This window comes from Labeo rohita, unplaced genomic scaffold, assembly GCF_022985175.1.
Source record: "Labeo rohita strain BAU-BD-2019 unplaced genomic scaffold, IGBB_LRoh.1.0 scaffold_1838, whole genome shotgun sequence".
In the NCBI taxonomy this organism is placed as follows: Eukaryota; Metazoa; Chordata; class Actinopteri; order Cypriniformes; family Cyprinidae; genus Labeo; species Labeo rohita.
The window spans coordinates 1-13,607 of NW_026128042.1; the positions used below are offsets into that span (position 1 = coordinate 1).

General features: G+C 35.0%; 1 protein-coding gene across 3 annotated transcripts; it reads right to left on the minus strand.

Moving 5' to 3' along the window:
* Positions 1 to 775: 775 nt before the first annotated feature.
* Positions 776 to 12,834, minus strand: LOC127158989 (urokinase plasminogen activator surface receptor-like). 3 transcript variants are annotated; one of them, XR_007826334.1, is made up of 9 exons: positions 12,724 to 12,834; positions 12,539 to 12,649; positions 11,002 to 11,145; positions 8,687 to 8,795; positions 7,128 to 8,521; positions 6,931 to 7,044; positions 6,410 to 6,553; positions 2,988 to 3,095; positions 776 to 2,901 (listed from the first exon to the last, which is right to left on the minus strand). XR_007826334.1 is itself a non-coding variant. In XM_051101942.1 (5 exons), exons 1-5 carry the CDS (start codon positions 12,770 to 12,772, stop codon positions 2,729 to 2,731), a joined length of 588 nt encoding a protein of 195 aa, XP_050957899.1. In that variant the 5' UTR covers positions 12,773 to 12,784; the 3' UTR covers positions 776 to 2,728. The 3 variants fall into 3 exon arrangements, 2 of the variants coding, with proteins under 2 accessions (XP_050957899.1, XP_050957900.1); XM_051101942.1 differs by lacking the exons at positions 7,128 to 8,521; positions 8,687 to 8,795; positions 11,002 to 11,145; positions 12,539 to 12,649 and having other exon boundaries at positions 12,724 to 12,784; XM_051101943.1 differs by lacking the exons at positions 8,687 to 8,795; positions 11,002 to 11,145; positions 12,539 to 12,649; positions 12,724 to 12,834 and having other exon boundaries at positions 7,128 to 7,266.
* Positions 12,835 to 13,607: the final 773 nt, after the last annotated feature.

A 13,607-nucleotide genomic window follows, 5' to 3' on the forward strand; every position in this document is an offset into this window, starting at 1 on the left:
TAAATGAGTAAGTCAGATCTGGGGGTTTGAACCGACACACAAAGTGAATCTCGCATGGGACTGGAGAGAAAGTGAGGCTTCGTTTGTCGCTGGTTTTGTGATTTCTACGTTAACAACTTCATCTGGTTCACTTCTTATCACAATGCCTCGGTTCAAATGTCACATAGTTAGCAGTCATTCAAAATTTATTGATCCAAACTTACTAAGGATATAGGAGCACAGCTTCGAACAGCACATGTTTTTTTCCGCAAAAACAACCAAAAACGCTGTATTATAGGCCAGACCAGTATTGCCGCTGTCACATTGTTAGCGCTTGCTTCTAAAATCCACACGTACTTCAAAGCTGTTAAAGTTCTGTGAAAATTTGTTAAATAATATAACTATTTTAACTTCAAGTCCCCATGAAATCAAAATTAAAGTTTTTTGGCTTTAAGTATAAATATGTCAGACTTACGGTTATCTATAAGGCAGTGTAAGACAGTGACAAATTGGCGTTTAAGATAAGCATAAAGGTCTCGGTTACCTTGGTTCCCTGAAAAGGTAAGGAGATGATGCGATTGCGTCATCGCTATGGGAAACACCTCCGGTGTGACGAATGTCTGAAGCCCTTATACCAGGGGTGGGCAATTAATTTTCCCAAGGGGCCACATGATAAACTTGAGCGGTTGCAGAGAGCCGGACCAATGCACTTAACTCAGTTCTGCACAATATATTTTATATCTCTTTATAATAAGTAAATAAATAAATAAACATTAAATGAAACATTACAATCAAACAATGCGAATGTGTATTTATATTACTATTTAATGAACATTCACAAAAAACAGTTTAAAAAATATTGCAGTGTTTCAAAAACCACCATCACAACTTCGTACAGAAAAGTAAGTATTTCAAAGATTAGCATCACACAGTTTCAGCATTATGGACGTGACATTTGCAGTCAAAACCTGAAACATAAATTCTCATAGAGTGTATTCATTAACAATAACTTATACAATCTATTTATATTTTTCTAAAACCCTGAGAAAAGTATCAGTAAACAACAATATCTGGCGGATGGAGAAAGGTTGGCAATTCACAAAACATAGGCTATATACCTTTTTCGTTTTCTTCTATAAATTCGTTTTTTGTTTCTGAGGAAAAAATCAATGTTACAGACGTGACAGTTGTAAAATCGGAATTTATCCGACTACGGAAATCCGTATGAAACGGAGACGCCTTTAGAGAGAAATGTAACCTTCATACAGATGACATAATCGGGGTGTTTGATTTCGTTTTGAATTTGTTTGTTTAAAAGTAGACATTTTAAACTTTCTATAGATGTATTTCTCATGTATGTGAGAGTCATACGATGAGTTTGTTATTTTTTTTTTGCGACGCGGTTCAGAGACAGATGGGAGAAAGCTCGTCCTGTTTGTTCTCATTATTTTACAAAAGCAACGTTTGTTGTTATTTTGAGTTTACAGAAATTAAATTAGTTTCATTATCAGGAAAAATACAAGTGATCGCGCGGACGCTTTTCTGTCATGCATTAGGTGAATCCCACACTCCGCATAAACGTTGGTTTATTAAAATAAATCCTGATCAGTCTACATCCGAGACAGATGCAGTTATAACTTATAAACTGAAGGCTATTTGACATTTTAAAATGATCTAACGGACTGATGGCGCTTGTTTATCATTATTAGTTGTCCATCAAGATGTCGCTTTAAAAAAATAAAATCTGTTTTAATTACTATGAATTAAATAATTAGGTACAAAATAGGTTAAGTAAAATATGCTGAATATATAATATTTTACACATATTTATAAAAATGCTAGCATATGCGAATAAGACTAACAAAGTACATTATTTGTAACATGCAGTGGTACGAAATTAGACCAAACAAGACGTGTAATGAAGAAAAATATTTAGACAAAAATAAGAAAAAAGAATCTCTTACTGCTAACGGCAAACTCACATTTTTTGAAAGCTATATGATCACAAACACACCTGAGATACGGTTACACGAACGGACGTAATCGTTAATAATAATAATAATAATAATAATAATAATAATAATAATAATAATAATAGCACTTCGAAAATAAAAGCAGTGTGGTTGTATTGCATGCACATAATTACACATATTTGCGATTGACTTTTAATTAAACAATTAACTCACGCAGGCCGGTCAAGGATAGCCAGAGACCCGGATGTGACCCGGGGGCCGTACAATGCCCAGGTCTGCCTTATACCATCACCCCAATTCATTGGCCAACAGCGTTTAGCACCGCCCCGAGCACACGTCACGTTTGCTCATATGCGTGCTGCGCGCTATTTTATCAGAACAAGTTATTCATGGGAAGAGCTGCATTTTGCTACATAAAGAGATCTGCTAATTCACTGTCAAAGTTTTTTTTTATATATAATTTTTATATATTTTAAACATTATTATCATCTCAATATGCATAGTGGGGTCCAAAGGTCTAAGACCACTTGTGAAATGATATTATTTTGTTGGTATGAACTGCACAAGTTTGTGTAAAACATGAAGAACCATGTTAAAAATTGTCTTTCTATTTATATTCAATTGTTAAATAAAACATGATCTTGCAATTTCATTGTTTTAGACCACTTGTTATTATTAAAAGATAACCAAATGATTTCAGAAAATTAATGCTTCTGTTTTTAATGCACAGTAATTAATTAAATTGTGTCTGATTTGGAGGGTCTTTGCTGCTGGATTCAGTGCAGCAGGATGAAGGAGAGCAGAGAACAGCAGAGGAACAGGAAGCTCTGAGTGACACTCTTAACACTGTTACACAGGTTCCCTGAACAACATGTGATGTTTACACGAGATAAATTCCATGCATGATCACAGAAGTACTTAGAGGCACATCCTTTCAAAATCGGTGGCTCTAGTGGGAAAAAAAGAAAAAAATAAGTACTAAATAAAAACAAGCAGAGGTAACATGGCAAAAAATAATAAATGGTAAATTCGTACCGTAGCCAGTAAAGCAGAAGTCTTCATTCCCCCGACAACTCACTGTGTGTGAGCAGTCCTCCTCATGACAAGTGTGACATTTCTTGCCATTCTGATCAGAGTACAAATCTTAAAAGGAAAAAATCTTTCTTTTTTTTTTTTTTTATAACTTGTACAAAACAATCAAACAAAGTACATTAATTTGTCTTAATTTCATTACCAAAACAGCCGTCTTTGGCAGATTTAGAGACTGTTTCAAAGAGCATCTTGATTTAATAAAAAAAAAATTAATTTATAATCAACACGAAGATTATTTAAACAAGGCTTATTTCAATTATCACCTAGAAATAGTTACAAATCTTACTTATGTTGGCTTTACAAGATTCTAAGTCATGCTAGAAACGTCAGCAATGTGCTAAATCACATTAGGAACATACTAAAACATGCTAACAATGCAATAAAGTGTGCTAGAAACATGTTAGCAATGTGTTAAATCATGTTAGCAAAATTCTAAAACAATTAGAAGTATGCTAGCAAAATGTTCAAATATTTTACCTGACTTTTCTGAGAAAAAAAACTCCAAATTCAAACTTTTCATAGTTAGTACAAACTTTCAAACAAGGCTTTGTCAAGCCAACATCAAGTTATGCTGCATTCACGGCATGTCGTAATTACTGTAACTTCGAGATGACAACATGTGACGTTCAACTTGGAAATGTTTACGTCCTCAGACTCGGATTAATGCTTTTCTACAGCAACACTCAACGCCCAGACAGGGGCCTATACGTTGGTCACGTACAGCGGTCATGTGGTACAAGTCATAGCTCTCAGAAGACTCCCACTTCACAAGTTGTAATTACGTGTTGTAATTAAGAGTTCTATGAGGACGTGAACACTTTTTACAAGTTGGAATCGCGTAATTACTGGAATTCCGATATGGCTTGAATCAGTGGCGATTTCTTTAAGACTGCAAGGGAAGCTCAGCTTCCCCTATAATGTCACAAAATTAATGGTCAAATTATGTACTATTGTATTAACATTTTATTGACTAAAAATGCGTTAGAAAACGTTCATCTCAAAGGCGAGTTCGTTCAGAATCAGTTAGATATAGCAGGTCGGCTGACTTGATTTTCTTCTCATACATTCCCGTAGCGTCACAGTGCATTTCCCCGTTGAAGCCCAGCGTCCATTGACTTCAATGCGGCTGCTTTGAACGTTTTTTTTCAGTGCTTTGAAACTAGACGGTCATTGGATAAACGCTGCGATTATGTCCCGCCCACGGACGCTCAGCGTCTCTGGGGTTGAATGAGGAGCAAATGCCCCACAATAATGACTGATTGCAGAACAGCAGAACCATACGTCACAGCAGTCACACGGCAGCAACGCTGCTGCAGCAGGCTCAGACGGTAGTGGGCGGAGTCTCCGTCGCAGATCGGAAAAGGGTGAAAATAGCAATAAGTGATCAACTTATATTTTTTCTTGTCCTTTTCTTATTTTTAATGTTGTTATTGTTATTTGAAGAAAAAATAAAAATAATTATTAACACCAGAATTTGCTCTACTTATCTTTGTGGAGCGTTTCAAAGTTAAAGCTGTTAATGTTAAGTCCGTATTACGTATATGAGTGCTCGCGCCTGTTTATATATACACATATATACATACACGAAATTACTATTAACCGTAAGATACAGTTACACTATTAACTGTAATATACTGTATGTATGTATGTACATGCATACATACACACACACACACACACACATATCGTATCTTACAGTTAATAGTGTAACTGTATCTTACGGTTAATAGTAATTTCGTGTATGTATATATGTGTATATATAAACAGGCGCGAGCACTCATATACATAATACGGACTAAACATTAACAGCTTTAACTTTGAAATGCTCCACAAAGATAAGTAGAGCAAATTCTGGTGTTCATAATTATTTTTATTTTTTCTTCAAATAACAATAACAACATTAAAAATAAGAAAAGGACAAGAAAAAATATAAGTTGATCACTTCCCACTGAGCAAAAGTAGTCCAAACGACGTCATTTCAACGTCTTTGTCGGAATATAGACATGATCTGCACGTCGGGTGGACGTCTCATGTTTGTTGGGTTATTGCTATTTTCACCCTTTTCCGATCTGCGACGGAGACTCCGCCCACTACCGTCTGAGCCTGCTGCCGCAGCGTTGCTGCCGTGTGACTGCTGTGACGTATGGTTCTGCTGTTCTGCAATCGGCCCTATCTCAGCAAATGAGGAGTGGGCTGGCCTGGACTCCGAGCTTCAGCGTGATGATTGGAGGGTCTGTCGAAAGATTGCATCTCCTTTTGACTGACAGCGATTTTGTACTATAAGGAATCGCTGAAGCTATTCGCTCTCAGTCCCATCGCGGATTTCTCAAGTTCAGCCGAAATAAAAACTGCTGCAACCTATTTCTTTATATTTGCTTGGCGAAATTGCTTGATTTTCATCATACATTTCACACAATTATACACCACATTCCTTGTTTCACTTTTACAGAGTTACCTAGCGTAATAGCCGAAAACGAGCTTCCCCTATTTGACAGACCAGTAGGCGCCACTGGCTTGAATGCACCTTTTGTCATCAAACTTTACTAATCTAGTTATGTAAACAGCTTTTGAACCCCTTTCAACTCAGTTGCAAAAGATAGCCAAGAAAAATAAAAAACCCAAATATACATAGAATTGCTGCAATAAAATGAAACAACTAACTTTTAAATGAACCATGCAAAATAGTCAGAGGATGTAAATTACTTGCCAAATCATCAGAAACTCTTTCCACACTTACCCACATTAAAGTGTTTATAAAAAGAATGCATGAAGCTAGAATCAAATATTTTTGTTTACAAGCAGATACCCTGTTCTTTCTTTTGATGTTTTGTATATTCAGATATTCATAAAACAAAACACATACAAATTAGTACCTAAATAGGGACATAGTAGTATACCTTAAGAAAACTTACAAGTATACTGCAGTATAAAACTACTAATCCAAATTATACTTCAAAGTGTACTAAAAATGCTACAAGAATTTAATTAACAAGTCAATTATCAATATACCTATAAGTTTATCAGTATACAAACTATCAGTATACCTGTAAGTTTACTTTTAGTGTAGTTGGAGTACAAACAAAAAACATAGATGTAAACTAGTTGTGTACTCAAAGTTTACTGCTGTCATACTTAAAGTATAGTTAAAAGTATCATTTTATATACTAGAAATTGGGGCAATTTAGTCCCAAGGAGTATTGAAATAGTACACTTACAAGCATACTACTAGTGCACTGATATCTGTATGCTTACTATATACTATATAATTAAAAATATACTTAAACTTTACTCAAGTATACTTAATAAAATAAACTTGAAGTGTACTTCTTTTTGGTAAGGGTAAGGAATCAAATTAAAGATGATACCTGGGCCAACTTGTTTATTGCAGAGGTCTTTGTGACAGCACTGGATAGAATGTGATCTCCTCTTGTAGCCTGTGTTAAAGGACCAGGATTCACATTCATCTGGCAATGCACATGTTGTAACATTGGTCTCAGTCACTGTGTCACCTAAGATATGAATGAACGAATGAATAAATGAGTAGCTCTGGTTTATAGTGCATTAAACAATGAGGTTAGTTATCACAAAAATGACAATCAACACAAAAATAGTTTGATAATGTGAAAGTACTGTGCAAGGAAAGCTCAAATTGTGTCATTCAAACTTATTAGTCATAATCAAATATATAATAAAGTATATTAATATACTTTTGAAACCAAAGCAGCGTTGGCACATTTGCAGATGAAGTACCACTACTGTACCTCTTATATGGGTCAATGACGGTTTGAGGAAGTCAATGTTGTTTGGTATGTCATGCTATACCTTCAACAATGTCTATTGATATGCTACCAAAATTTTACCTTCAAAACAGTAAATCTACACTTACCATTGTATTCTACTTCTCTTCTACTTGTACAGCTGTTATTTACAGAATTGCATGTCATCTGTTCTTCACAAGGACCTTGTTGATTCAAGCAGTCATAACAGACCAGAGAAAACCCTTAAATGACAAAGATTTTTAGTGACATCTGTATTTACATTACAAAATATATTAAATAATATGCTAATAAATGTTTACTGTACCTCCAGTGAGAAGAATGAAAAGAAGAACAGCGGAGGCTTGTAGATGCATCTTGTAACGGAACAAGAACAGAAATTGTTTATCTTTTGTCACTGATGACCAACTTCCTGATTCAGATACTTGGCTCCAGATCACAGACTGTAAAAAACATTTTTATTTTAAGTTTGTACTCTGATTTAGCTGTAAATGTTTAAAGCAAATAGCTTTGTCAGACTGGGGGGGTAATTACATTTTTGTTAAAAATCTAATAACACTGGACATTTTTTCTACTTTGTTTATAATTTATGTCATTGTTACTAAAACTATGATAACTTTTCTAACACGCTTAACGTTTGTTTCACAGAAAAAACGTTTTCCCTCACTCTAGCCTCTCTCTCTCTCTATATATATATGTTGGTATTATTTTTATAAACAAACCTAAGTGAATATATTTCAAAGCAGTAGCAGTAAGCCAGTAAGCTTTGCTTAGTTTTGTGTTTAAGTTGCCATTTTAAAAGCAGACCCTTTTAAAGTACTTATATCCATGCAAACAGACTAGAAAAAAAAAAAAAAAAAAAACATTGATTTTGAAGAGATTTTTCCAAGTCAAAATGCATGATCAAATGCTGCCTCCTGCTGGATACATAAAACAACTCATTTCTCATGGCTTAAAGAAGACAACATGACTTTATTATATTCCATGCATTACGGTAATAAAAACATCAGGTTATTATTTTTATTTCTGTTTTGGTCAGAATTACTAAGTAATTTGCATGAATAATGAAGTTATTCATGAGAACAGCTGCATTTTGCTGAATAAAGAGATCAACTAATTCACTGTCAAAGTCCTGGGTTCATCTGGACTGCAGCACTGGGCCATACATATGAAGTTCTTATTTTTTATTTATTTATTTATTTATTTATTTTTTTAAACATTATCATCATCTCAATATGCATAGTGGGGTCCAAAAGTCTGAGACCACTTGTGAAATTATATTATTTAGTTGGTATGAACTACAAAAGTTTGTGTTAACCATGAAGAACCATGTTAAGAATTGTTGTTCTATTTATATTCAATTGTTAAATAAAACATGATCTTGCAATTTCATTGTTTTAGACCACTTGTTATTATATTATGGATTAAAAGATAACCAAATGATTTCAGAAAATTAATGCTTCTGTTTTTAATGCACAGTAATTAATTAAATTGTGTCTGATGTGGAGGGTCTTTGCTGCTGGATTCAGTGCAGCAGGATGAAGGAGAGCAGAGAACAGCAGAGGAACAGGAAGCTCTGAGTGACACTCTTAACACTGTTACACAGGTTCCCTGAACAACATGTGATGTTTACACCATGTAATAAATCTGGTTCAACATCACAGATGTACTTAGAGGCACATCCTTTCATAATCAGTGGGTCTGGTGAAAAGAAAGGAAAAATAAGTAATAAACAACAACCACAACAGCCTAAACTGGTCACTTCATTGTACAGAGTTCAGACAATAGTGGAAATACAGAAGTACAGAGATGAACAGAGAAGAAAAAATGTTGACTAGACAAAACATTTCATTGGTAAATTCGTACCGTAGCCAGTAAAGCAGTAGTCTTCATTCCCCCGACAACTGACTGTGTTTGAGCAGTCCTCCTCATGACAAGTGAAACATTGCTTGCCATTCTCATCAAGAGTACAAATCTGAGAAGGAAAAAATCTTTCATTTTTATTTTTATAACTTGTAATCAAACAAAGTGCATTTGGCAGATTTAGAGACTGTTTCAAAGAACATCTTGTTTTAATAAAAGAAAAAGTACATTTATAATCAACACGAAGATTATTTAAACAAGGCTTATTTTTTAATTATCAACTAGAAATAGAAATAGTGACAAATCTTACTTATGTTGGCTTGACAAGATTCATGAAAAGTCATGCAAGAAACATGCCAGCAGTGTGCTAAATCACATTAGGAACATACTAAAACATGCTAACAATGCAATAAAGTGTGCTAGAAACATGTTAGCAATGTGTTAAATCATGTTAGCAAAATTCTAAAACAATTCTAGAAGCACTAGCAAAATGTTGAAAATTTTTTTACCAGTCTTTTCTAAGAAAACCTCCAAATTCAAACTTTTCAAAGTTAGTACAATCTTTCAAACAAGGCTTTGTCAAGCCAACATCAAGTTTGTCATCAAACCTACTAATTTAGTTATGTAAACAACCAACTTTTAAATGAACCATTTTTCCGGTTTTCCTCCCTGACCACAATACTGGATAGAGGTTTGCTACATTTTGATTGGATCTTGGTGAGCTAACATAAGCAAACTGTCCAACACCATCAGATAAAGATGCCAGGACAACAGCCAGACATCTCTTAGAGGGCAAGGAGAAGCCAGGGAAGGACAGAACTTCCTATGCAGTTCTGTTTTACACCCAGAATGATTCCTTAGGTTTTGGCCTGTGACCAACCATAAAACCTGGACCTCCAGATGCAGCAGCATTGGGTGAAACAAAGAGAGATCATGGAGATCTATACAAATCCACCTCTCCCTGATAGAATCAGCCAATCACAGCACGGAAATAAAGCAGCGCCAAATTGCAATCTCCTCATCGGAAAGGGATAAAGGTACCCTTCCAAAAGACACTCCTTGTTCTGAGTCTCAGTCCTGGAAGGGAAGAGACAGAAACAGATCACATTCATTCTGAGTCTGCGACCCACAAGGGTGTGACAACAACAGATACCAAGTCCGAGTCTCCAGCTTTTGAGGCAGCAACAGATACGACCACGTTCTAAGCCTCCAGCCTGTGAGGAAAGAGATAATCTACGTTCAGAGTCTTTGTCCAGCGAGACAGCAGCAGATGCAGCGTCCTGAGTCTCCATCCAAGGGAGACAAAGCGGATTGACCAAGTTCTGAGTCTCTAGCCCGGAGAGGCAGAGGACACACAGACATTTGCAACAAGGTTAAGCTCCGGTGAGCAAACCTTCACTTCAGGTACTTTTGCTTGCGTGTTCCAAGATAAGCACCTTCAGCACCTACTCCAGGGCCACATCTGCATGTTTCAGATCTTAGGACCCTTGGTGCTCCAGGAGATCAGCATCCTACAGCGCTTCATCTTCAAGGCTGTTTACCCACTGTACTGCCACCAGCCCAACCAGTGGAAGAAGTCGCCGCCACCGGACTGCTCACTCAACCACAGACAATGTAAATATCACTTCCAAACCTCTTCCAGAGACCTTGGCATTGTTGTATATTATCAGTATATGATTTTCTAATTTACATTAGGTATTACATTACGCTGATTGCAGTTGATAACAAATCTTACACATATTTGTTTGATGCATAATAAGGTTCTTCACCTTATTTGTTTCAGAGTAGCAACAGTTTATCTCTCCGTAGCTCTGACATAACAACACCCAACATAATCACTTGCATTTTATGCATATAGTAGTATACTTAAAGTATGATGTTAAGTTCACTTAAAGATAAGACAAGTATATTTGCAGTATAAAACTACTAATCTAGTAGTTTACTGAGACTATACTTCAAAGTGTACTAAAAATGCTACAAGTATTTCATTAATAGATTATCAGTTTATCTATACTTTTATTATAGTTGCAGTACAAACTAAAAGCAAAGATGTAAACTAGTTGTGTACTTAATGTTTACTATTGTTATACCTATAGTTAAAAGTATACATTTATATACTAGAAAGTGAGCCAATTTAGTACCAGGAAGAATTGAAATAGTACACTTACAAGTATACTACTAGTGCACTGATATTTGTATACTTTCCACATAAAGTATACTTAAAAATATACTTGAACTTTACTCAAGTAAACTTAATAAAATAAACTTGAAGTGTACTTCTTTTTGGTAAGGATAAGGAATCAAATAAAAGATGATACCTGGGCCAACTTGTTCATTGCAGAGGTCGGTGTCACAGCACTGGATAGACCATGAAATCTTGTCGTAGATTTTGTTAAAGGACCAGGATTCACACTGATCTAGAAATACACATCCTGTACCATTTCTCTCAGTCACTGTGTCACCTAAGATATGAATGAACGAATGAATAAATGAGTAGCTCTGGTTTATAGTGCATTAAACAATGAGGTTAGTTATCACAAAAATGATAATCAACACAAAAATAGTTTGATAATGTGAAAGCCCGTCGCTAGGGCTAATCAATCGGGGCTGCAGCCGTTTCACTAAATGAGGACATAAATACATTAACAACATCGCCAAAACTGCTCTGAGAGTCACTTCATGAGCATTTCACTGTTTCATTTGAGTAAAACATGCGTCAAATATACACACAGAAACTTACAGGTATTCACGGCAACCCGTCAAAGTAAAAGTTTGGTTTAACTTTATTAACCATTCAATAATGTACGTGCCTAACTACTACTACGACTACTACTATTAATTAATAAAAAATTCTACAATTTTTTTCACACAATATTTCTTCCATGTTTAAATTTGAATAGTAAATCCCCTTTATTTGTCAAAAATAAAATATCATTTTCATTAGAAGATCAATTTATTTAATATTTTATACCTTCATTTGATAACCAGAAAAAACAACAACACAGAATTCCATTTAAAATAAATAAATAAATGTAAAAACAAATAAAAGTTGTTTTTATGCATTCAAATAAACAGACATGCTAAAACATATTTGGTAACAATAAAACGTCAGGTGAAAAAAAAAACATTTCATGGGGTCCTAAACATGTATTTTTTCTTAACTTTTGATAAATTTAAATTCAAATTTGAAATTGACGGTAAATCATATAAGATTCATGGTTTTAATTAATTACACATGATTAATTACATTTTGATTAATAAAATTTAATTTAACCATTAAAAAGAAGTCCAGAAAAATCAAAACAAAAAACGGAATAAAAAAAAAAATATATATATATATATAAAAAAACGAAATCTGGGGGAAAAATAGGGCCCTGTTTTTGCATGCAACTGTATATTTGCTACAGTTATAAATACATCTTCAAATTTATTATGTTATTTGTCTAACACATTTTTGTAAAGTTATAATTTTGTTATAATACTTTGATATGTTTGCTATTTGCAGTGATTGCTATTTACTATTGTTCATATTGTGAGTCTTTAACCTTCAGTTTAATGCCCCGGACCCCTGTGTCTAACAAAATCTTATGTGAGCATGACATTAGCTCCCACCCAACACCACTAGCCCCTGATGATTTGGCATCAGCCCCGGATGTTTTAAAATCCTAGAAACGCTCCTGCTTTTGAAACCAAAGTTGGCACATTTGCAGATGAAGTACCACTTCTGTACCTCTTATATGGGTCAGTGACGGTTTGAGGAAGTCAATGTTGTTTGGTATGTCATGCTATACCTTCAACAATGTCTAGTGATATGCTACCAAAATTTTACCTTCAAAACAGTAAATCTACACTTACCATAATATTGTACAAGTCTTCTAGTTGTACACGTCTTATTTACAGAATCACATGTCGTCTGTTCACAAGGATCTTCCTCCCCCCAACAGTCATAACAGTCCAGAGAAAACCCTTATATGACAAAGATTTTTAGTGACATCTGTATTTACATTACAAAATATATTAAATAATAATGTTTAATGTACCTCCAGTGAGAAGAATGAAAAGAAGAACAGCGGACGTTTGTAGATGCATCGTGAATGAACAAGAATGAAAAAAAATGGGAGGGTTTTTATCTTTCGTCACGTCACTGTGAGAAGCTCAAGTCAAAAACAAGACTGTGCAAGTCTGCTAGTTTGCTCTGCAGTGAACAAATGCTACAAAATCACTGTGTCTTATGTTTAGGGATAGTGGACCAGAAATTTCGAAAGTCAATGATTCCATGGAAAAAGTCATTGCCATTCTCACAAGAGTACTAATCTGAGAAGGACAAAATCTTTAATTTTTATTTTTATAACTTGTAAATCAAACAAAGTGCATTAGAAAAACGTAATTTCTTAATTTCAGTACCGAAACAGCCCATTTTGGCAGATTTAGAGACTGTTTCGAAGTGCATCTTGTTTAATAAAAGAATAAATGAACTGATAATAGTGAAGGAAACGGACGAAACATTCACCACACATTTCACAGATCGACTCAAGTTGCGTGCACAAATATAAGTGTGTGTGTGTTTTTGTTGAATTTCTGTCTCTGATAAATTCATTTGCCCATTAATCTGTGGCATTAAATGAAGTTCTAAACGTAGGTTCGGGAGGAGCCTAATCATTCAGTCCTGTCAATCATCATTACACGCCTATATAAGCAGCTCTCATTGCACCGTCCCAGCCTCCATTCTTCCAGCATCCCCACCTTTCTTGCAGCAGACGTCATACTAACCTCCATTTCTCACTGCCGCAGCAGTGATTTCCTCCACTGGTCTAAGAGCAGGTATACTAAAACTCTTTCTCGCCTCCACAGCAATAATCTCTCCCACTTCCCTTGCAGCTGATGTCATGCTAAATTCCACTTCTCGCTGCCGCAGCAGTGATTC

Coding starts and splice junctions, on each gene's coding strand:
- LOC127158989 (XM_051101942.1), bottom strand. CDS start 12,772: ATGCATCTACAAACGTCCGCTGTTCTTCTTTTCATTCTTCTCACTGGA. Junction 7,045..12,723: donor TTTCATTCTTCTCACTGGAG/GTACATTAAACA, acceptor TTGTCATTTAAG/GGTTTTCTCTGGTCTGTTAT. Junction 2,902..2,987: donor CTTCTGCTTTACTGGCTACG/GTACGAATTTAC, acceptor TTTTCCCACTAG/AGCCACCGATTTTGAAAGGA.